General features: G+C 40.3%; 1 protein-coding gene across 2 annotated transcripts in view; it reads right to left on the minus strand.

Moving 5' to 3' along the window:
• Positions 1-1,532: 1,532 nt before the first annotated feature.
• HOMER1 (homer scaffold protein 1) overlaps positions 1,533-24,604 on the minus strand; it is a 134,731-nt gene continuing 111,659 nt past the window's right edge. For both annotated transcript variants that reach the window (XM_060235863.1, XM_060235862.1), the window contains 3 exons: positions 15,997-16,107; positions 11,363-11,443; positions 1,533-3,041 (listed from right to left, as the gene is read on the minus strand). In XM_060235863.1, the coding sequence (XP_060091846.1) occupies positions 2,853-3,041; positions 11,363-11,443; positions 15,997-16,107 (381 nt within the window). In that variant the 3' untranslated portion in view covers positions 1,533-2,852. The remainder of the gene's footprint in view (positions 3,042-11,362; positions 11,444-15,996; positions 16,108-24,604) is intronic.

The raw sequence follows: 24,604 nt of genomic DNA on the forward strand, positions 1-24,604 counted from the left end.
TTTTTAACAAGACTTCATAGCTGTCATATAACAAGTTATACACAACGTGATTCATCTTCTATGCAAGTTCTTGTTTTTTGTGGGGGTTTTTTAGTCTACAGTACCCAACAATTTACTCTGGCATATATATTCCCCACAGTTTCTCTTAAGATAGATACTTTATGTAATACCACTCCTTGGGAAAATGACTTTTTCCAATATGCCAACCGTTATCTTTATAATACAGAAGGGCAGAGGCTAAAGTAGGCATGATCATCTAATTAGGAACTTTAGAGTATAATTACTATAGTACAATTTCTAAACACTCACCTACTGTAAATTAATGTTAAAATATTCTTAACAATAAGATTTTATTTATATGTGCACTTAAATCCACCTTCTCCCATATACATATTAGATTACTTTTTGGGAATTAAACGGTGCAGCCCTCATAGGTTTTATTTTTACAAACAAAAGAACCCAAAGTCAAGCATATTAATATACATGAGAAAAGAAATTATCAAATATTGATTTCCAATTTTTAAATTTAATTTCAATAGGAAAATATTAAAAATGTGCACATTTAAATTTTTCCATGTACTGTATATACATATGTATACACATATACACAGCATTTAAGTGGAAATATTTTGTAAACTATTTTCCCACATGTAAATGTCACTGTATTAAAAATTTTGATCTCATTAAAAATAATGTTACATTTTTTTGCCATCAAATTTCTGTTCCAACTTGTTATAATTAAGAACACCCTTCATGTACACACTTGATTCCTCCTACAATTACACCAATTTTATACTTTGCTGAAGATGTTCCCAATTGACACTTGTATAGCAAGAGAATCAGGTACAAACTTCTCCAGGTAAATTAAAATCAGGTAATTGCTACTGTCCTGGACCTGATAAAAGTTACACATCATCAACACCTAGCAATTAATTTAAAAAATCACCATAGAAAGCTTTTAACTATGAATGCAATGAACAAATATTTTTCCTCAACCATAAATAAAATAAGCAATAAAATACCCTAAAATATGGATGGAACTTAAATAGTGTGTACAGTATAATACATGGCAATTTAATGTTTAGTTAAACAGAAATCCTGACATGTCAGGAAAAAAATCCTTGATAAATTATGGATTACATGGCATTATGGAAATTAAACTGTATTTTCCCTTCTTCAAATACAAATTAGAATGCATGTATTATGCAGTATATACATACAGTACACACATTTTAAAAATCCCGATTTATATTATCTAGTTTTGAATAGCAGTCCTTAAGTGGAAAAAAAATTGTCTATTACAGGGGTGGCCAATGGTAGCTCTCCAGATGTTTTTTTGCCTACAACTCCCATCAGTCCCAGCCAGCATGGCCAATGGCTGGGGTTGATGGGAGTTGTAGGCAAAAAACATCTGGAGAGCTACCGTTGGCCACCCCTGGTCTATTATACAGATTTAATATTTAAGCTGGGTTTTGTATTTGACACTCAATTTGGATATAAAAAAAAGGTCAGTGCATCATTGCGGTTGATACTTTTTCATTCTTTTTTTTTTAAATCCTCTCCCATATTAGACAATTTTCAGCAAGACTGTCCCAAAATGCAGTTCCCATTCAATTAGCAGACATGTGACACTTGGCTTACCTTTCAATTTTTTTACCTTAAAATAAAAATAGTATATAAAGAAATATATGTTTGGCAAAAGTCTTTGTAAATTACATCAAAACAACTTAAAAACCTGTTCACTGAGGATAACTGAATTCAATTCCTGTTTTGAAGTTCAGAATATTGCCTGGTGTGGTTTTTGATAAAGATGAGATGTGAAGGTCTAACAGAGAAAACAAAATCTCTATTTCAATGTTCTATGATTATATAGTTTCTTTTTAAAAAAATTCTCTTGGTTGAGCTAGGTCAACCTAAAGGGAATGCCCTGGCAATAGCTATATAGCCACTATAATAAGCTGCACTGATCATTATCAATGATATTTCACTAAAAAATAGTAAAATATTTTAAGTAACAATAAACATTAAACCTGTGTGATATTTAATGACTGGTTTGATCCTTATCTGTATATACCAAATTTTAAAATACATGGAGGTACTCACCTGTCTTCATTGATTGGCTTGAAGATGTATGACAAAATGGGATACAGAACTTCTACATACATGGACTTAAAATAGGGGAAAGTAAACCATACACTGGACAATATTATAGAACACCAGAGTGAACATTGTAAATAAATACCGTATCTTCCAGTATAAAAAAGGGAAGAACTCTATACAAGCAGTTATTCATTAGGTTTGAATTAAAGATGCAACTCTCTCTCACTCCTGGCAAGAATTAATTGGTAATGCACTGTTTCTCAACAGTGCAAAATATCCTGAGAAATTATTAAGATTATAACAAAAGACAAGGGCTATCATCACAAAGTTCTTGCACAAAACACAGCAGTTAGGTACCTTAACAAAAAGGAAAAAGAAAGGAGAAAAAAAGCAGATCATCTACATTGTGTCTAACATTTAAAAGGGACGTCATCTGGGGCACTTCTCATTCTTTCACTGGCTAATAATTAGAAAAGGATTGCATTCAATTACTGCTAATATCTTTCGAGTTACCTATGGCCAATTATATACAAGGAGGTAATTTGTAATTCAAGTTCTTTTATTTTTTTTCAACTAGCTACAAGCTGAATTCTAAAATTTTACACAAATATGCTGCTGAAAATTTAAAATAGGCCCTCCTGGGGGAACATTTTTTCCCTAATTTTGTGCAACTTTGATGCAGAGCCCAACAAAGTCCTATGAAGAGAGACAGTGCATCTTTAAGATGTTTTGGCACTGAGATTCCATTTGCTTTAGCTGCATTCTATTAGCTTGGCCAGGTTATCTCGCAGTTCTGTTAGTTCAAAGATTTTGCCATCGAGAATTTCTAAAAGCGTTTTCAAGTTATTGCGAAAAGCTTCTTGTTCATTCTGACTTTTCTCCAGACGTTGTTCAAGATCAGAGAGCTGTCCTTCTAGGTCTTTGTTTCGAATTTCCACTTCCTTTAAGAAAAAATATGCCATAGAGTTATGAATCATTTGTAAATCCTACACTATGCTACCCACTGCACTTGTCTAAAACATTAACATGGGGCTGGAGTAGTAATTATGCACAAGATAATCCAGAGGAGGTCCAGACTGGAGCCCTTGCTGAGTGTGATCCATCTTTAATTTAAAAAAAATCTTCTGGAATTCTAGTTCCAGTGGAAGTTCAAGTTCAGGCAGCTGCATAGCAAGAAGAACCAAATTATCATCCTTGATCAAAAGCAGAGGGTATCTTTATCATTGCTTCTGACAGTGGGGTGGATACAATGCTATATTTCATGGATGCAAGGACTTTTGCACATGGTGCATGATTTTTAATGCTCTTCCCTCCTACAGCACCCCAAAATTGCCCTCTAAATTCTGCTCCTGGAGGATGGGGACCCCCACTTACAACACAGGCCTGAGAGGTCAGTGGGCCCTGATTCAATCAGATTCAGCTTAGGGGCCTATCTCCTTAGTCAGTTGTTATATGAGCATATATTTTAATTATTTTAAACACTAAGATATAAATGGATTTAAAAGACTGGTTTGCCCAGAAGTCAGGCATTTCTTACCAGAAAGGTTAAACCTGAGTTTCTTGAATGCCACTTCATTTAAGAGCATTATTATTTCAGACATAAAAAAACAGATTTACATAGGATTCATTTGGTACACTTATTTGTTAACTTATCCCAGGAGATTATATCCCACTAAATGAACACTAAGGTTCTCTGTAAAAATCTAAAAGCAACTGTGAAGGAATGTATTTTCTCCAGGGAGGTTGACAAGCAGCAAACCTCATTTTGGGGTTTTAATAGCTCCCTCCTTTTCTCTGGCTGGGAAGGAGGAAGTCCATCAATGGCTTTCTAGGTCCACCTCTTAAGAAATGCTAATGGATTTAAACAAATGGATGGTTAAGCCTCCCTCTCCTCCCTCGTTCTCCAGGCAGGGAACAGAGTTTGGAGGACTTTGGCTAGAAAAACCCAGATATAATCTCCAGGAAGAAGCTGGAGGAATGCTTCTTTGACCTGGAATGACCACGGTCAAGGGGGGAGAGGAAGCATAAATGATAAAATCTCCTCACAATGGGAAATAACTCTCCTTTTCTCTGAGATGTTGTGATGAGGATAACTCTGAGCTGTGGTCTGAAAACAGGCAGCCAGCCATTTTACCAATGTGGTTGGTCTGGACATCTGAAGCAAGCTTGAGGTAATGGTAACTGTGTAGAGATCTGTGTAGCTAAGTTTAAAGAGCCTATTTTAACAGCTGGTAGGACAAGTATAGAGAAAGGGGCAGAGGATGTGAGGGTTTTTTAAAGTTATTTTGTATTCCTTGCTCAGATCTGGTGTTATGCCAAAAGGTATGCTTGTAAACATTTTCATTTTAATAAATACTTTAAACTTTTGATACTGGGATTGGTTCTCTGTACTACATAGATCCCTACTGTCTTGAACACGGTATTCTGAAGAGGGGAGCCAGGGGGTTGGCAAGTGGCTATTCCTCCAAGGGGATCCAAGGCATTAATCTGTCCCCATGGTGGCCTGGCACTAGGCAGCAGGAGACACAGAGGCAAGGCCTCAGAACTTCAAAGGGAGCCTGGGAGTCCTGTCCCTCCCAGTGGGTGATTTCTTGAAAAGGGGCAGATGGTGGTAGTGGCTAAACTAGAGATAAAAGCCCCTCTGAGGAGCTGGGGACCCCTAGGAGGGCAGGGCAGAACAGGGCCTGTAGGCCAGAGCAGGCATGTTCTGGCACAGCAACAAATAACTAATGTATTTCCTCGCAATTACAAAAGCCAAAACTCTTTACATATATTTCAAACAACATATAACATGGTAACTGTACTCTAGCGGGAATTAATCCTAGCTGCCTGCCCAACTTGATTGTCTGCCAAGCAAGAATAAATATAAGATATTGCTTGAGATCTGGGGGTGATAATTTCAGCATTTTAGAAATGTATTCTTACAGAAACATCCTGAGTATATTTATGGCAGAAAAAGTTTTTTCACAAGTCAGTCAGCCAGTCTGTGTCCCTTCCTACAAGTACAGAGCTAGATGCTTTCATCAGATTTCCTCCAAGCAGTACCTAGGCCATACTGAACACTAATGGGATATGAGTAACAATTTGATTTTAAATGTCCTTTTTAAACACTACTTTCCCAATCTTATTGCCATAATCAAATTCACCCTGAGTAGGCACAACCATCTGCCTACTTATCCCTTGCCACATATGCTCATTGCAGCCATGACTTGGAATGGAGCGTCCATGCACACCTCATATATTCCCATCCTCTCCTCTGGAGCACAGGTTACCAAAGCTGCTAGCAGCCTGCACCTGCATGAGAAGAAATGATGGACATGGATGTGGGAGATGCACACAGGCCTTGTGCTGATCTTTGTGCTCCAAGACCTGTAACTCTCTGCCAGTCTTAGAGGAACTGGCATATCGAACCTTATGCTTGAATAGAACATGCACAGAAAACAGAGTTGCACTTACTTGTAACCACTGTTCATCGAGTTGCCTTCTGGGCAGGCACACATGGGACTGCGTGATTGCAGGCCAGCCATGGAGAGGAGCTTTTAAACTTTTCTGAAGAAGCTTCTAGGCTCTGGAGTGCTCCCCATCTCCTCTGTCTTCAATGATCCTTTTTCCCTCCCAAGGGTCACATGACAGAGATGCGGTTAGAACTCAGGTCCCTTCACAGCTGTAAGGAGACCCCTGCATGGCAACCCATAGTTGGAGAAAAAGAGAGGGATGTGTGCCTGCACAGAAGACCATTAAATGAGCAGTGGTTACAGGTAAGTGCAACCCTGTTTTCATGTGCAGTCATACATGGGAGAATATCAAGTTCACCATGCTGTGGGCTCATCAATGGAAAATGGCTTGTAACACTGCTATTCCCACTGCAGCTTCCCTTCTGGAGTCCACATTCATTGAATAATGCTTGATGAATGTTGATGGAGTAGACCACATCACTGCTTTACAGATGTCCTTCAGGGCAAGTCTGGCTCGGAAGGCTGCCAAAGATGTCTGGGCCTTTGTTGAATGGCCAATTGATATCTGTTAGAAAGGAATTTCTACCAGCACTAACATGGTCCTTAGTCTGGAAAGAGACAAATAAGCCTTCCTGTTTTGTGAATCTAGCAAGGCTCCAATGAACTGCTGTTTGCCCAATTTCTGTCCTTCAGCAATAAGGACTTTGGCTACACTCTGCTTATCTACTGGTAACAATTCTACAAACTGTAACATTTCCCCCTACAATAACATTTGGTAACGGCCTATGACTGCTGTAAAATTGGTCACCCTCAGTCCTACCACACCTGAAGAGTAAATGGCTATTGCTATCTCCTGGATCCCCTGTAGCAAGGAGAGAGCCACTGGACCTGAATCATGGATGTATAGGACTTTCATTATGGGACTGGATGGCTGCATTTCTGATGCATTAAAGTCCAGTCCTAGGGCCTTTGCCATCTGAATCAGCTATTCTGAATACATCTTCAGGTCTTCCATAGGGGAGGAAGCTAATAATTTGGCGACCTGACATCTGGTGATAGCATTAAAATGCTCTCTGAACTAGCTTCTGACATAAAGTGAATCCTCTAGGTTGATGGGGAAGGGTTCCTTCAGGCTGGTAATGTAGTTGTCATTTCTGCTAATGCCAAAGGATTCTTTGCAGGTTGCCATGGGTATGGTTTTAGTGATGCTCACTGAACCACTGCTGTGGCATCATAAACAGAAACAGGGCCCACGGTGATTGTTGAAGCTGTGTATCTGTTTGTCCTCCATCTTGAGGTATTGATGGACCCATAGCAGGAACCTCAACAACCTTTCCCTCTGAGAAATTTGAGCATCACAGAGCTCTCTTGATGGAGAAAGGATCTTTGGATGTGGAAATGACTTGATGTTGAACCTTGGTGGTGAGCTGAGGAATTTTGGAGGTTTGACTTACAAGACTGTCTGTGTCGAAGACTGGATCCAAGGAAAGGCTAACCATCATAGTCAAGGTTGTGAGAAAAAGATGTTCCTGAGCCGGAGAGTGCAATTTTGGCAAGGGAAGATTGTTGGTTCTGAGGGTAATCTGTATGATGCCAGGTTGATGGCAATCAGTTTGGGCTCAGTCTTTGTGGCCATTTAGCCTGTCTTTGGATTTACGGTCACTTTTGCTGAGAAGACTTGTAAAGTCATAAAAGGAGGGAAAGTGCTGGGAGTTGGGAGATTACAGAACAATGTTTACGTTCTTGAGAACTCATCAGGAACAGCTAAAGCTGTAACAAATTCTAACCCTCATGACAATTGTGTACATTTAATGCACCGGAGATTGGGGCATGTTAGTTTTCATGCTATAAACAAAACACTCTCTATTGCGGGGAAGGGTGGTGTGAAAGATTGCAATAAATTCCTTGACTGTGAGATATGCAAGTGTACTAAATCACAAGCTTTCCCTGTAGCTTGCAAGAGCGACAGAGTGTCGGAAAGGCCACTAGCCTTAATACATGCAGATCTGATTGGTCCATTTCCCAAAAGCCACTCCAGTAACAAATATGTGTTAATTCTAACTGGTGACTACTCCAGGTGTATGTGTTAAAACAGAAATCTGATGTATTCACCACTGTGAAATATTGGCACAAAAACAATTGGGTAATCTGTGTGCTATTCAAACAGATATGGGAGGAGAGTTTATGTCCTCTGCATTTAAAATCTGGATGCACATACATGGGATATCTCATAGAGTGGCTAATGTAGCAACATCTCAGGAAAATGGGGTTGCTGAACAAAAAGGTGGAGTGTTGCAAACAACGATGCATTCTATGTTAAAAGATGCTGGGTTACCTATCAGTTTTTGGGCAGAAGCTTTAAAAGCTGCTTGCTACGTGAACAACAGACTCTGGTCTAAACCCATTGATAGCATCCCATATAAGATGCTATATAACAAAAATCCCAATCTAGATCATCTAAGAGTGTTCAGTACCAAAGCTTGGGTAAACATTCCAGTTAACCAAAGGAGAAAGGGAAGTGCAAGATCTAAAAAACTTCTGTTTCTGGGTTACCAAACCAGCACAAAAGTCTATCAGTTCATTCAGCAGATCAGCTAACTGTTGTGAACACCAGGGGTGGCAAAGAATCCATGCTAGTGATTTGCCTGATCAGGTTGCACTGCCTATAACAACTGAGGAACAAACTACTACTATAAAACAGGAAATAAGTTCTCCTTCACCTAGTGTCTCTGAGGGTGAACAAAATGCAGCAGTACCTAGAAGGTCAACTAGGAGTACTAAGGGTGTACCACCTGAGAGATATGGGTTTGAAAATACCTCAGTGAATCATGTTTACGTTAGGGAGCCACAAAGCTTTCAAGAGGTATTAAATATGCCAGAACCGGAAAGGGTTGCTTGGCAGGAGGCCATGCAGAGGAAGTACTCGTTAACTGAAAATAATGTGTTTTCTTTAACTTGCCAGTTGATAAAAAAGGCTATTGGGTGTCGGCTGTACAAACTGAAAACGCTACCAGGTGGTCAAATGCAAAGAAAAGCAAGATCGGTTGCTAGAGGTTTTTCTCAAATAGGAGAAGACTATGATCAAGTGTTTGCTCCAACTGTAAAAGCAGATACTTTAAAAGCAGCATTATGTAAAGCAGCACAAGACAAGATGCAGGTACATCACTTTGATTTTACCACTGCTTACTTAAATGCACATCTAGAGAAAGAACTGTATATGGAACAGATACCAGGTTTTGAAAACTCAAACAAAACTTTGGTTTTGAAACTCAACAAAGCATTATATGGCTTAAAACAAAGTGCCAAGGAATGGAACCAGTGCTTGAGTAAAGCATTGATTGATTTTGGGTTTGAACAGGGGATAGCTGATCCCTGAATGTTCTGCAAAACAACTGAGCAAACAAAATGTTACTTATTAGTTTTTGTGGATGATATCTGTTTTTTGTTCTGCACTGACACATAACTGAAATGGTTTATGGAGTCAACTCAAAATCTGTTCAAGATGAAACACGAGTAACATACAACACTATTTGGGAGTAGATATAAGCAGAGACTCACAAGGATGGTTTAGTCTAAATCAAAAGGAGAAAATATTTAAACTACTTGAAAAATATACCATGCTGGATGCATTGTGTAGACTCACCAATGACTACAGTTTATAAAAATGAGCCTGATGAAAGAGTATTTGAGAACAGTTCCATCTATCAATCTCTAGTCGGTTCATTGCTGTATATTGCCTTTTGGTCCAGACCTGATATATGTTTTGCTGTACACATGTTGTGTCAGAAAAGCTCAAATCCTTATGCTAAGGAATGGGTTGCAGCAAAAAGGGTACTCAGATATCTTAAGGGTACTGCCAACTACACATTGGTGTTAAAAGCAAATGAGGCACAACAAATCACTGCCTACAGCGACTCAAGCTGGGGTGATAGGGAGGACAGTAGATCCACAACAGCATATGTCGTGTACATAAATGGTCCACATTGATACTGTGGAAATCATTAAAACAGACCTAAGTGGCCACTAGTATGTGTGAAGCTGAATATGCTGCACTTAATGATTGTGTAATACAACTAGAATGGTTGTATCAATTACTGATTGATCTAGAAATACAATGCAAACTGCCAATACGTGTGTTCTGTGACAACACTGCAGCTCTGCAACTAGCAGATGGACAAGGGATAAAACCACGAAGCAGAATGTTAAAGATGTTGTGTAAAGAAAGTTAATTATGTTACAGGATTGTACATCTGTAATGAATGTGGCTGATACGTTTACCAAAAGCCTAAATGTGGATAAGTATACAAATTTGAGATCTAAATTAGGTCTCACTGCCTATGCCTTAGGGGGAGTGTCAGCATATAAAAATGCTCAATAAGGCATCAGGCTAGTGACTAACTGAGATCATGCTGATCTAACTGACAGTCAGTGTCAAAAAGATGACATCAGTGTTTAGCAAGTCTCAACAAAGTGAAAACAGTTCTGACCAGCATTTGGAAATGAGTGAAGAGGTTGAGTGTCCAAGTACACAATGACTCAGCACGTAACCCATTGGTGCAGAGACTATGTATATAAGCAGTGCTGTGCTGTACAATTTTTCCTTCTACTTTAGATGGTTGTTTGGCGGAGCACTTTGCTGGTGAATGTAAATATTGTAAATAAATTGTATATAGTTAAGCACAGTGTGTCATTGGACTGTTGCTTGCTATATTGACTCACCTACCAGGGCTAGTGGAAATAACTATAAAATGACATTTTGACCTGTACTCCCCACGTTTCTTAAATTGAGCCATCCTATCAATCTGTAGGTGTTACAAGTCTTCTGAACGCTCTGTGGAGGAATCCTCTTTGCCTTTATGAGACCCCACAAAGCAGCAACCAGAAATGTGTCCTCTCACGGTGGCAAGAAGAGAACTGAGGGAAATAATTCATTGGGTGGGAAAAGGGATCACTGTAGACAGAGCGGAGGGGGAACACTCCAGAGTCTAGAAGCTTCTTCAGAGAAGCTTGAAAGCTCCTCTCTGCAGCTGGTCTGCAGTTATGCAGTCCCCATGTGGGACTGCACAAAAGCCATGAAGATGAACATCAGAGTACTCTTGCATGTGATGCACAGGTTTATTTTTTTCTTTTTCACCATTGTCACTGGCAAACCACTTCTTCACGTTTTCATAGTGCTTGAAGTGGTATTTGGTAAAATTGAAAACACCTTTTTGCCAAAATTGCTGTCCATCTGGTACATTCTTATTCCACTCTTTCTTCAGAGAGCTCATAAGCTTCCTCCTCAATTTTATCCTCAGAATCTGTGAGGTAGGCTGGGCTGAGAGTGAATGACTGTCTCAAGGTCACTCAACAAATTTCATAAATGAGTGGGGATTTGAACCTGGTTCTCATCTAATCTAGTCCATCATTCTACCCAATACATTTACCAGCTCTTCTAGCTCTTCTATGGGGAATGGCCTACTAAATAATACCCATGACATCACAAATATCCTTTCTCTCTTCCTCACACTCCTTTTTCCTATGCCACTATGGAACTACTTCAAGGTTTGATTTCTTAAAAAGGAATTACCCATTTGGCAGAGGAAGAGTGCTCTGAACATAAACATAATCTTTTAACAAGAAAAAAGTTCAAGGCTATCTCATCACTTCAAGAACCTTTTAAAATTTGCTTTATTTTTCTTCTTTGAGGGGCATCCACTCCTTGTTTCCAATTATGATGGGGTGTTATTTGCCTCACTGGGGGCTACACTTGTATTGATGGTCTAAACATGCAACCCTCCAACCCTCCACCTCCCTCATTTACTTACTTGTAGCTTCTGTGTTAGAGAGTCTCTCTGTGCCTGAAGCTCTCGGGCATTATCAATTTCTTGTCTCAATTTTTCTATTTCCTAAAGGGGGGGGGAACATCATGTTATTGAAACTGACCTCAGTGCATATGCTAATATTCACCTTGGAAAAAATGTTCTTCATGAACTGATACAGAATGGCTGCTGACAATGACACTTTGGCACAGAATGATACAGAATGGCTGCTAACAATGACACTTTGGCACAGAGAATATAAAATGCACTGAGTCCTTGAAGTCAGCAACATCTGTAAGGTCTTCATCTGCCACTAATGAGCAGTACATACATACCATCCAATTCAAGTTGGGTATGAAGTTACATCACAGTCTGTATTGACAAATAAGTGTAGGAAAGCAACACCATTGTGGCTTTTGTTCAATTATTACCTAAGCTGTCAGATTTAATCATTTGAGAAATATTCTTTATATATCATGTCAGATTTGAGAAATATTCTTTATACATCATGTACAAGAGCATGAGCTTGTGCCAATGGACACATGACCTGAATGGAGACCAACGTTGCAGCTGATGTTTCTTCCTCTAACAGGTGCACAAAGAGTGCAGATGGGAACAGGCAGAGAACTAGGCTGCCTTTATGCATCATTTTAAGAGTGGTTTAGCCAGCCCTGCACCACTGACTTACTTATAGTATTAATAAAAACCCCATGCTGTTCCCAGTAGAGAGTGTAGTTCTGCCCCACTGTGACAAGGACAAGATGCTGCTATTGATCATGCAGCAACAGCAGAACTGGATTGTTAAGAATGGGTTGTCAGAAAGCAAGATTAGCAGTGTCTGTTGCTGTTAATAAAGACTCCTGAGAAGAACAGCTGTTGAGTATATACAGATGCAGCTCCAGATTACCAGGGACTGAGAACAACGGACGATTTTATAGTGTGAGGAAGTATAATAAAAATACTACAGAATTATGAATGACAAGAGAAAGTAAGCTCTAAAGCAATTCTAAAACATTCAGTCCATACTGATAAAATCTGATTTTATACAATGCCTTAGAGAGTTTAAGGAATTCCTTTCTATACATTATCACCGGATCACAGCGTTAAAAAGAATGAAAAAAGTACATAATCATTTATAAATCATTACCAGCCAATAGCAGTGTTAGAACAGCAACAAGAAGATTGGGAGTTATAATTGTAAAGATTACAAAATGTAAAGCAGACTTCCATGGAAGCAGCCAACTTTCTAATCTTAGTGTAATAAACGTCTACCAATTAGGCGACTAGGAAGAAACTTCCCTGAGGGCACATTATTTCAGAACTACAGCGAGGCATCTTGAACTTTCCAGTGAAACATCTGGTGCCAATTACTGCCAGAGAAAGAATAATGGGCTTTCAGGACTAAAGATGTAATATAAAAAGGTAGTCCCTACCTATTATTCACTCTTTTGAGAGATGAGTGTGTTCACCTGGAACAGCAAAGATACTTTTAAGCACCCCCTCATGCCTGGCCCCCACACTGTCGGGGTTATTAGGCTGGCCATAATTACTACACAGAGTATCTTTCATTCTATTGCACCACACTCTTCAAGCACACAAAACCTGTATATAAAAGCAGTCTCTAAGAAACTGGTTATGCTCAGTCTATTTGCCAGCAAGTTATCACAGCCTGAGAAGGAACTGGGGGAGTTCTGTTACGTATCAGAATCCCAAATTAATTTTATTTTTATTTTTTGTTTTCCATGAACAAACAGCAAAGACAGAGAAACATCACAGGATTGCAACAATGGAAATATATTTAATTGTTGCAGATTATCATGACCTTTGAACAAAGCAGGAGTCAAGGGACACCTTTAAGACCAATCAAGTTTTATTCAGAATGCAAGTTTTTGTGTGCTCTCTGAGTGCACTTGTGCTTAGAGAGCACACGAAAACTTGCATTCTGAATAAAACTTGGTTGGTCTTAAAGGTGACACTTGACTCTTGCTTTGTTCATCTGCTTCAGACCAACAAGGCTGCCCACCTGGATCTATCTATCAGGACCTAAAACATCCTAAAGCCTGTTTCTCAAGATTTTTTCCCTATTCATGTGAGATTCCTCATACAACATTATAAAATAAGTCAAGAACATAAGAACATAAGAGAAGCCATGTTGGATCAGGCCAACGGCCCATCCAGTCCAACACTCTGTGTCACACAGTGGCCAAAAATTTTATATACACACATACACTGTGGCTAATAGCCATTGATGGACCTCTGCTCCATATTTTTATCTAAACCCCTCTTGAAGGTGGCTATACTTGTGGCCGCCACCACCTCCTGTGGCAGTGAATTCCACATGTTAATCACCCTTTGGGTGAAGAAGTACTTCCTTTTATCTGTTTTAACCTGTCTGCTCAGCAATTTCATCGAATGCCCACGAGTTCTTGTATTGTGAGAAAGGGAGAAAAGTACTTCTTTCTCTACTTTCTCCATCCCATGCATTATCTTGTAAACCTCTATCATGATGATTGAGACAGTGCCATACTTTATGTGATCAGTATCACATAGAATTAATGATGGAGTGCCTATGTTTTCCAAGCCTGAACCAGAACCTAGCCACCATCAAAAGACAAACTCACTACAATTTCAGATTATCATCCAGCTCTAAGACATGAAGATTCTTCTAGTATCTTGACCTCCCAGCTCCTGAATCAGGTAGGACCTACTAGGAGGAGGAAGAGGACCCTTCCTGAGAGGACAGCCCATTCTTGAACGCATACACACATATACTGCCCCAGGCCTGGTTCTGCCCTATGCTACAGGATTTCCATGATAACATCCTGGACCCTAAGAACACAGTGACCCTAGGTAGACGCCAATGTTGGAACATGTAGTACTCTGTAGGCAGGGTGGGGCTTCCCTTCCACAAGTACTGCCATGAAATAATTGCCCTAACCAGGATCAAGACCTCCCACTGCTACACCAGCAATGACAAGGTTACCAGGCCTACTGTAAGAATTTTCAGTAACTATGTCTCTGTGTGGTGTAGTCACTATACTGTGACTCCTTTATAGTCCATCTCCTTGGACAGGTTATCAGACTTGACAGTTCTCCCAGTATTTCAGGAACTTTGCCCCTGAAAGTACTCTCCCTACCTTACCCTTCTGAACAGCTCCCTGTCTCATTTGTAAACTCTTAAACATGAAACACACAACTGGAATGGGGCAAATGTTACGCAGGAATGGGGCAACTGGAATGGGGCAAATAGGACCAGTACAGAAAGTTTTGTGTTGCTTTTGAATATGCAGACATCATGCTAAACCACAATTAAACTCTGATTTGCCATGACAAGCAAGAATGCAGTTTCATACTTTGATCTGTGGATTCCCTTTCCTTCTGCTCTCTCCACCCTTCTGCTCTCTCCACCCCCACCCTTCTTGTGCAAAGCACGCAGACAAACTCCTGTTTCCTGTGATGACTGAACATAAGAGACTGGGTAAATGAGAATTTGCTACTCCCCCCACCCCAACTGGGAGACAAAGGATATCTGTGTCTTGTGCCTTTATGTGAATTAACTATTTTGCACTAGAATAGGACTAGATTGGACCTTTTTAAAGTGGGGATCAACACAAAAGACTTTAATTCCACTCAGTGTGCTCAAATGTTTTCTTTCTCACTCCTTCCCTCCAAAGCACACTTTATACAGAGATGTTTACTTAATGCATTATTTTAATAAATATTTTCTCTTATAATTTCCCATCTCCTGATAAAAATCAATTGAATCAGCATCACTATTATAGGATTTCATTTTATTTATTTTAATAGCATGGATAATTGCCCAGATTTTTAAATCATGGTTCAAAAGTTACATAGGCCTAAGGACACTGGTTTAGAAAGAACTCTCCTTTGATTATGCATTTCAATAAACAACTTAGGCAACTGATTAACTACAAAAATATACATATATTTCATTTTTGTAACTCACACCTTTTATATGTGTGTGTAGGGTATCAATAAGAACATAAGAGAAGCCATGTTGGATCAGGCCAATGGCCCATCCAGTCCAACACTCTGTGTCACACAGTGGCCAAAAAAAAATTATCTATCTATCTATCTATCTATCTATCTATCTATCTATCTATCTATCTATCTATCTATCTATCTATCTATCTATCTATCTATCCACACACACACACACACACACACACTGTGGCTAATAGCCACTGATGGACCTCTGCTCCATATTTTTATCCAATTCCCTCTTGAAGCTGGCTATGCTTGTAGCCGCCACCACCTCCTGTGGCAGTGAATTCCACATGTTAATCACCCTTTGGGTGAAGAAGTACTTCCTTTTATCCGTTTTAACCCGACTGCTCAGCAATTTCATCGAATGCCCATGAGTGAGAAAGGGAGAAAAGTACTTCTTTCTCTACTTTCTCCATCCCATGCATTATCTTGTAAACCTCTATCATGTCACAGGCGACGTTTCTCCAAGCTAATGAAGAGTGATGTGTGTGTGAAGCACTGACATTGTGCTTCCTCTTCATTACAGAAAAACTCATGCCAAATTCCATATCCTTTTTAAGATGTACTATTATGAATGGTATAAAAACCTATATCTATGGCTACTTTATTAACAAAAAGATGCAAGCAATTACCTCCTCCTTTTTCTTCAAAGTTGCTTCTAATTCTTGTATTGTCTGATTTAGTTCTGTTTTATGAGTGTGGACTGCATTTGCTTGACTACTAACACACTCCAGCTCTGTCACCTGTAAAAGTAAATACAAGTAGTAAACATAAAATGCATGGGTAATGTTGAAGATTTCTGCTTTCTTGCCCATCTGGATCAAGGAATTATTAATGCATGCAAAATTATGAATAATTAAGGCTCACTGTTTTATTTATTACTTTGCATTTCTAGTCTGCCCTTCCTAAAAATGGCAGGTTTTAGACAAAAGGTAAGTGAAATATCGTTAAATATAATTAAACTATGGGTTATTACACTTAAGGAGTAAAAAAAGTCATGCTAAAAAATTAAATTGACATATAGGGTTCAAGGAAAACTCTGCACTATACTAATAAGAAATTATATACCCAATCTGATTTACCACATTGCATATCCAAACAAAAACTAAACAAATTCATGAATCACTGCTTTGTAATGCAAAGCGGACAGAGAATAGTATACCATAAGAAACCAATAAGTTCTATTTTATATTTGTGCGTGCCCTTACCCCTCCAGTCACTAGGATACTAGCTACAAAAGGTACTAGATTTGAAAGTAATTTTCCTATTGCCCTTATCTCTTCTGGAGCTACCCAGAAACAAAACTGTACAGCATAAGATGACACAAAATTTGGACATCCTACAAGCCTATGGAAATCATCTGGGCAGACATAATTGTTAAGATTATAGATTTCACAGTAGCAGTCTATAGTTGAAGATTCCCAATTCTTGGAATTAAGGAACAGTAATCATCCATAGATACAACCCCACATTACACAGCAAAATGTTATACCAGTGATTTCTCTGGCAAGGATAGCTGTAAGCACTTCACACTGTTGCATATTTAATACCTATTTCCATACACACAAGTTTCTTCTTCTCTAGCTATTCAGCAGATTTGTTTAAATCAGAATCACTTCATGACATGGAGACCACTTGAGCAGATTGGGAGGGTTCTAGAATGTCTTTTTTAACCTGCACTTTAAGCCGTCGCTACAAACTAGGTGCAAAATGCTCATTTTCAAAGCACATCTCAGACTCCACAAAACAAAGTTATGGGCAACCTCCAACATCTGAGCAACCAGCATGGATTTCTGCTGAACTACTGAAGAGCAAATGGTAATGTAGATATTTTAATCACACTTAGGTTTCCCAATCCCCAGGTCCCAGCAGGAAATCTCCTGGTTTGGCAAGTTCTTTCCCACCCCCAGTCAGCTGGCCAGTGAGGGAAACCCTGCCCCAGTGGCCTCCATGTGCCTTCAAACCTCGGAAGGCTTAAGATAACACTGGGAACAGTTTGCTCTTTGAAAGGTGTGTGTGCCTTTAAATCTTCAGCTAGGCTGAATGGGGACGGAGTGAGCCTACAAAACAAGGTGGCAATGAGGAAGGGAAGCAGCCCAGTCCCTCCATTTCTTGTTTGCAGAGTAAATTGGTGAGTAAATTGCTTCAGTGAGACCACAAAGTGTGTGCTTCCAAACTGCATTTATTTTGGCTGCGCTCTGTGTGTTGGTGTTTGTGTGTGCGTGTGTGTGCGTGTGTGTGTAAGAGAGAGAGAAAGGGGGGAAGTGCAGCCAGTTGCTGGGGAAATGACTGTATTCAGGGGAACTGCACTGCTGTATTTTTATTTATTTATTTTAGGGAATGGGAAAGTCTCCTAGTCCCACTCCCAAAATCCCCAGGTATTTTGTAAGTTAGACTTGGCAACCCTAATCACATCACAATAAACATATGTTAAATGCCGATATTAAATACACAGAAGATGAAAAAGAAGATTTATATTATATTATATTATATTATATTATATTATATTATATTATATTATATTCACAGCAATTAGCTATGAAAGTTTCTGGTATCCTTTTGATGATTCTACAAGTCATGACTTTGTGCTGATCTTTAGCGGAGTCCTATGCAATGTGACTACAACCAGTTTAGACTGGAGTGTCTCTGCATAGGACTGACTGTAAAATTCTTTTTGAAATACATTCATGCTTCTGTCTGCATGTAGGCAGAACTGCTCTATGCTTTTACTACACTGGCTTAAGCACTGATATAGAACTGGTCCAGTACATTTACATTACATTACATTTTGCATAGTCCAGTTTTGCAGTATGGCCTCTTTTGCTGTAAACAAGCCAGCCCTCAATTGCTGGAGGATAGAAAAGTTGTTAACTGAAGAGACTGCAGCTTGTAATGGTTTTACAGAGGGAAAATACATTCTTGAGTTCTTGTGTTAACCTTAAAATATTACTGCCATGATGTTCTTACTGTGAATGTGAAGGATGTTTACTGCTAATCCATATAATTTTCTGACATTTAACCCCCCTAAAGTATTTTGAACAAATACCAACAATGAATACTTCCTGCAACACAGGATGCCCTTTCTGACACATGTTCAATATGTACTCACTAATAATAAATATTATGTAGAAAATCAGCATATAATTTGAAAAAGATGAACAGTAGGGTTCCCAAATCCCCCGCTAGGCCTGGAGACTCCAGATTTGGAGCCTCCTCCCCCCGCTGGCCATAAAAGGGAAAGCGGGGGGGAGGGGAGGGAGGAGAACGGCAGCCAGAGCTCTTCCGTTTTCTCAGGCTGCTTCCCGCCCCCAGTCAGCTGGCCGGTGAAGGGAGGGGAGCCCAGCCACGCCCCCAAAGGACCATGTGCCTTTGCACCTCCGGAGGTGAGTGAGTTCTGTCTCCTGCATCAGATTTCCCAGAAACGGGGGGTGGGGGGGGAGGGGGGGTGGAGAGGGAAACGTCTTCTCATAGGGTATAATGGGGAATTGATCTGGAGGTTTCGGGGGCTCTGGGGGAGCTGTTTTTTGAGGTAGAGGCACCAAATTTTCAATATAGTATCTAGTGCCTCTCCCCAAAGTATCCCCCAAATTTCAAAACGATTGGACCAGGGGGTCCAATTCTATGAGCCCCAAAAGAAGGTGCCCTTATCCTTCATTATTTCCTATGGAAGGAAGACATTTAAAAAGGTGTGCTGTCCCTTTAAATGTGATGGCCAGAACTCTCTTGGAGTTCAGTTATGCTTGTCACACTCTTGTTCCTGGCTCCGCCCCAATGTCTCCTGGTCCACCCCCAAAGTCTCCTGGCTCCACCCCCAAAGTCCCCAGATATTTCTTGAATTGGACTTGGCAACCCTAATGAACAGTAATATTAGCAACATCCGTATAATAAGAACATAAGAGAAGCCGTTGGATCAGGCCAATGGCCCATCCAGTCCAACACTCTGTGTCACACAGTGGCTAATAGCCACTGATGGACCTCTGCTCCATATTTTTATGTAACTCCCTCTTGAAGCTGGCTATGCTTGTAGCCGCCACCACCTCCTGTGGCAGTGAATTCCACATGTTAATCACCCTTTGGGTGAAGAAGTACCTCCTTTTATCTGTTCTAACCCGACTGCTCAGCAATTTCATTGAATGCCCACAAGTTCTTGTATTGTGAGAAAGGGAGAAAAGTACTTGTTTCTCTACCTTCTCCATCCCATGCATAATCTTGTAAACCTCTATCATGTCACCCCACAGTCGACGTTTCTCCAAGCTAAAGAGCCCCAAGCATTTTAACCTTTCTTCATAGCAAAAGTGTTCCAAACCTTTAATCATTCTAGTTGCCCTTTTCTAGACTTTTTCCAATGCTATAATATCCTTTTTGAGGTGCGGTGACCAGAACTGCACACAGTATTCCAAACGAGACCGCACAATCGATTTATACAGGGCTGATTTGTTTTCAGTTCCCTTCCTAATAATTCCCAGCATGGCATTGGCCTTTTTTATTGCAATCGCACACTGTCTTGACATTTTAAGTGAGTTATCTACCACGACCCCAAGATCTCTCTCTTGTTCAGTCTCTGCCAGTTCACACCCCATCAACTTGTATTTGTAGTTGGGATTCTTGGCCCCAATGTGCATTACTTTGCACTTGGCCACACTGAACCTCATCTGCCACGTTGACGCCCACTCACCCAGCCTCAACAGATCCCTTTGGAGTTCCTCACAATCCTCTCTGGTTCTCACCACCCTGAACAATTTAGTGTCATCTGCAAACTTGGCCACTTCACTGCTTACTCTCAACTCTAAATCATTTATGAATAAGTTAAAGAGCATGGGGCCCAGTACTGATCCCTGCAGCACTCCACTGCTTAACGTCCTCCACTGCGAATACTGCCCATTTATACTCACTCTCTGCTTCCTATTAATTAGCCAGTTTTTGATCCACAAGAGGACCTGTCCTTTTACTCCATGACTCTCAAGCTTACTAAGGAGCCTTTGATGAGGAACTTTATCAAAAGCTTTCTGGAAGTCAAGGTAAACAATATCTATCGGGTCTCCTTTGTCCACATGTTTGTTCACCGCTTCAAAGAAATGTAACAGGTTAGTGAGGCAAGATCTTCCCTTACAGAACCCATGCTGAGTCTTCCTCAATAACTCGTGTTCATCAATGTGCCTACTCATTCTGTCCTTGATAATGGTTTCTACCAACTTTCCCGGTATTGAAGTCAGACTGACTGGCCTGTAGTTTCCTGGATCTCCTCTGGAACCCTTTTTAAAGATGGGGGTGACATTTGCTACCTTCCAGTCCTCAGGAAAGGAGGCAGATTTCAATGAAAGATTACATATTTTTGTCAGAAGATCCACAAGTTCAACTTTGAGATCTTTCAGAACTCTTGGATGTATGCCATCCGGACCTGGTGGCTTATTAGTTTTTAATTCGTCTATCAGTTGTAGAACCTCCTCTCTTGTCACCTCAATCTGACTCAGGTCTTTCAACACCCCTTCCAATAAAAGTGGTTCTGGAGCAGTCAAACACTTCTCATCTTCCACAGTGAAGACGGAGGCAAAAAATGCATTCAGCTTCTCAGCCATTTCCCTATCGTCCTTCAGTAATCCTTTTACTCCTTGGTCATCCAAGGGCCCCACTGCCTCCCTGGCTGGTTTCCTGCTTCTAATATATTTGAAGAAATTTTTATTGTTGGTCTTTATGTTTTTTGCAATATGCTCCTCATAGTCCCTTTTTGCCTGCCTGATCACAGTCTTGCATTTGATTTGCCACAGCCTGTGTTACCTTTTATTAATCTCACTTGGACTAGCTTTCCACCGCTTAAATGAGTCCTTCTTACCTTTTACAGCTTCCATTACTTTGTTTGTTAACCATGCAGGCCTTTTCTTATACCTGTTTGTGCCTTTCCTAACTTGTGGTATATATTTTATCTGAGCTTCTAGGATTGTAGTTTTAAATAGCCTCCAAGCTTCCCCAAGGGTTTTGACTGTATTTATCTTTCCTTTCAGTTTCCTCTTCACATGCCTCCTCGTCTCAGAGAATTTACCCCTTTTAAAGTTAAACGTGGTTGTGCTGGTCTTTTGGGGCAACTCTCTGTTTATAAAAATGGTGAAATCAATAATGTTATAGTCACTGCTCCCAAGCAGTGCGATCACTTTTACATCTCTCACCAAGTCTTGGGCATTATTTAGGACCAAATTCAGGATCGCCCCACCCCTGGTAGGTTCAGAGACCATCTGCTCCATAGCACAGTCATTGAGACCATCTAGAAACTCAATCTCTTTCTCTCGACCAGAACACATATTGACCCAATCAATCTGCGGGTAGTTAAAATAACCTATTACGTCACAGTTTTTACGTCTACCCACTATGTTTAAGCCTTCCATCATATTATAGTCATCCTCTATCTTTTGATTTGGTAGGTGATAACAAACTCCCATAGTTAAATTTCCTTTTGGGCCCTCTATTTCGACCCAAAGCATTTCTAGAAGGGAATCTAATTCTCTGACCTCAGTCTTAGTGGACCGTATGCCCTCTCTGACATACAGAGCCACCCCACCTCCAACCTTTCCCTCCCTATCCTTCTGATATAACTTATACCCAGGAATCATCGTGTCCCAGTGATTCTCCTCATTCCAACAAGTTTCTGAAATTCCCGCAATGTCTATGTTTTCTCCCAACACTAAACATTCCAACTCACCAATTTTACTTTGAACACTTCTAGCATTTGCGTAGAAACATGTATAATTTCCCAGGCAAGCTAGGCCTGCAACCTTCCTCCTGCCGCCTCGAGACTGTGGCAGGCAGTCCATTCTGTTTGTCACCATCTCAGTGGACAACTCTGATCCATTACGTGGTAGAAAAGTAACAGCTAACCCTTCATCTCTTTGAGATGAGTCCTCCCGAACCAGAGACATTTCATCTCCTGTTGGCTTTCCCCCAAGATTTAGTTTAAAAACTGCTCTGCCACCTTTTTGATTTTAAGCGCCAGCAGCCTGGTTCCATCTGGGGACAAGTGGAGACCGTCTCTTTTGTACAGCTCCCGTTTGTTCCAGAAAGCATCCCAGTGCCTAACAAACTTAAACTTTTCCTCCTTATACCATCGACTCATCCACACATCGAGACTTCTAATTTGTGCCTGTCTCTCCTGCCCTGCATGTGGAACAGGTAGCACTTCTGAGAAGGCTACCTTGGAGGTCCTGGCCTTAAGTCTCCTGCCTAGCAGTCTAAAGTTTTCCTCCAGGACCTCACAACTGCATTTCCCCACATCGTTGGTGCCAACATGTACCATGACCACTGGCTCCTCCCCAGCACTGTCTATCAGCCTATCTACTACACGAGTAATGTCTGCTACCTTTGCACCAGGCAGGCAAGTCACCTGGTTTTGCCACCCATTACGCGGTTTTGCCACCCAGCTGTCTACTTGCCTAAGGATCGAATCACCAACTACCAAGACCCCCCCTCTCTCCCTGCCGAGGGATGGTTTTTTGGCGCGAAAGGATTCCCGCTCACCAACTGAAGAAGAGGTCCCTTCTGAAGGCGCATTCCCCCAATCCTCAGCCCGGTGCCCTGTTCCCTCTCGACCCTCATGCTCCGTGGGGCTGCTACGTTCAGAGCGGGGCTCATCTAACTTGTCCTCGAGAGTCTTCTCCAAGTGCCTAACTGACCATCTTTGCTTCTAATTGTTTCCCTCTTCCTCTGCAGTTCCTTATGCGCAGACTGTAGGGTGTCCCCCTCCAGTTTCTGAACTTCCAAATGAAGAATGATTGTTCTCAGGGGGGAGGTTTGTAGAAAAGCCCAGCAGGCACTCATTTGCATATTAGGCTGCACTCCCTGATGCTAAGCCAGCCAGAACTGCATTCCTGTGCGTTCCTGCTAAAAAAGAAAAAGCCCTGGTTGGTCTGTAACTGCTTTAAAGGCAAACCTATGCTCTTCTTATACACAGTACTGCAACTTAAAACTTGCATTTGACGGATTGAATTTCTGATTTATCTTTGTATGGATTTTAGACCTTTTTAGAATGGTTTGTGTGTATATGTGTGTTCGCTCCTGCTGGCAGGTTTTATCTATTTGTATGCATGTTTGTATATATATGTACATCTGTATTTTCTCTTTTATCTCTCCTTCAATGCCAATAAAGGTAACTGAACTGAAGAAAGGCAAGCCTATTTGGCTTGCCAAGATCATGGGTGAGGTATCTTGGTATCCAGAAAGAAATAATCAACCAAAAATATGCATGGGAAATGAAGTTAAATGTAAAACTCTTTGGAAGCTATTGAATGATGAGGATTTTAAATGCAGGATTTTAATAATGCAGAACCAAAAGTGGAAATAAGCAAAACAAAGCATCCTAACCCTAGGCAAAAGATCTGAGTAGAAATTTATTTGCTCTGTTTCTTTTGCTTCAAAACTGTTGTTTTTTAAAAAAAATATTATTATTATTATTTTTGTTATGACTAATGATCTAGAAACTGTTAAAACAATATTCTGGAATGTATTATATAAAGCCAAAAAAGGAAGATTGCAACGCACTCAACTTCAGTTATTATTTTACTAGTAGCTGGAACAAGAGCTGGGAATGAAACCAAGGGTACATCGTGGGACATTATTTATTTGGTAAATTTATATTCCGCGCTTTCCCAGACGGGCTAAGGGCAGATCACATTCAAGTAAAACAGGTCACATACAATAAAACCGATAAATACAATTAAAACAACAGCATTATATAACAAATGCGGGTGGGCACATAGTGCAAATTAAGGTATAATCATTCAGTGGCCCAGATGTAGTAGTTCAGATGATAGCTCACTGTGGGGGAGGATAGTTGATGGTATAGGCAATACAGTAAAGGATGCCCACTTGCCTCAACTAAATGCCTGGCGGAACAGCTCTGTCTTACAGGCCCTACGGAAAGGTAACAAATCCAGTAGGGCCCATATCTCCACAGGGAGCTTATTCCACCAGGCTGAGGTCAGGGCCAAGAAGGCCCTGGTTGAGGCAAGACAGACATCCTTATTAAGTCTTCATGGGCAGGAGCTACCTGAAATGCAAACTATTCCTGTTAAACTGCAAGATCATATCAGAAGTAATATACTATACCGAGGTGTCATATGATAAAGGTATATTTTTATTAAGAAGTTTAACTATGTTATTAAAAAATAACAAACTGCCCTTGAAAAATTATATAGTCCCAACACTTATTACTTTTATTGGTATTTACCACTTTGTACCTACCTTCTGGGATGTGGA

Source organism: Heteronotia binoei, chromosome 4 (assembly GCF_032191835.1).
Source record: "Heteronotia binoei isolate CCM8104 ecotype False Entrance Well chromosome 4, APGP_CSIRO_Hbin_v1, whole genome shotgun sequence".
Taxonomy (NCBI): domain Eukaryota; kingdom Metazoa; phylum Chordata; class Lepidosauria; order Squamata; family Gekkonidae; genus Heteronotia; species Heteronotia binoei.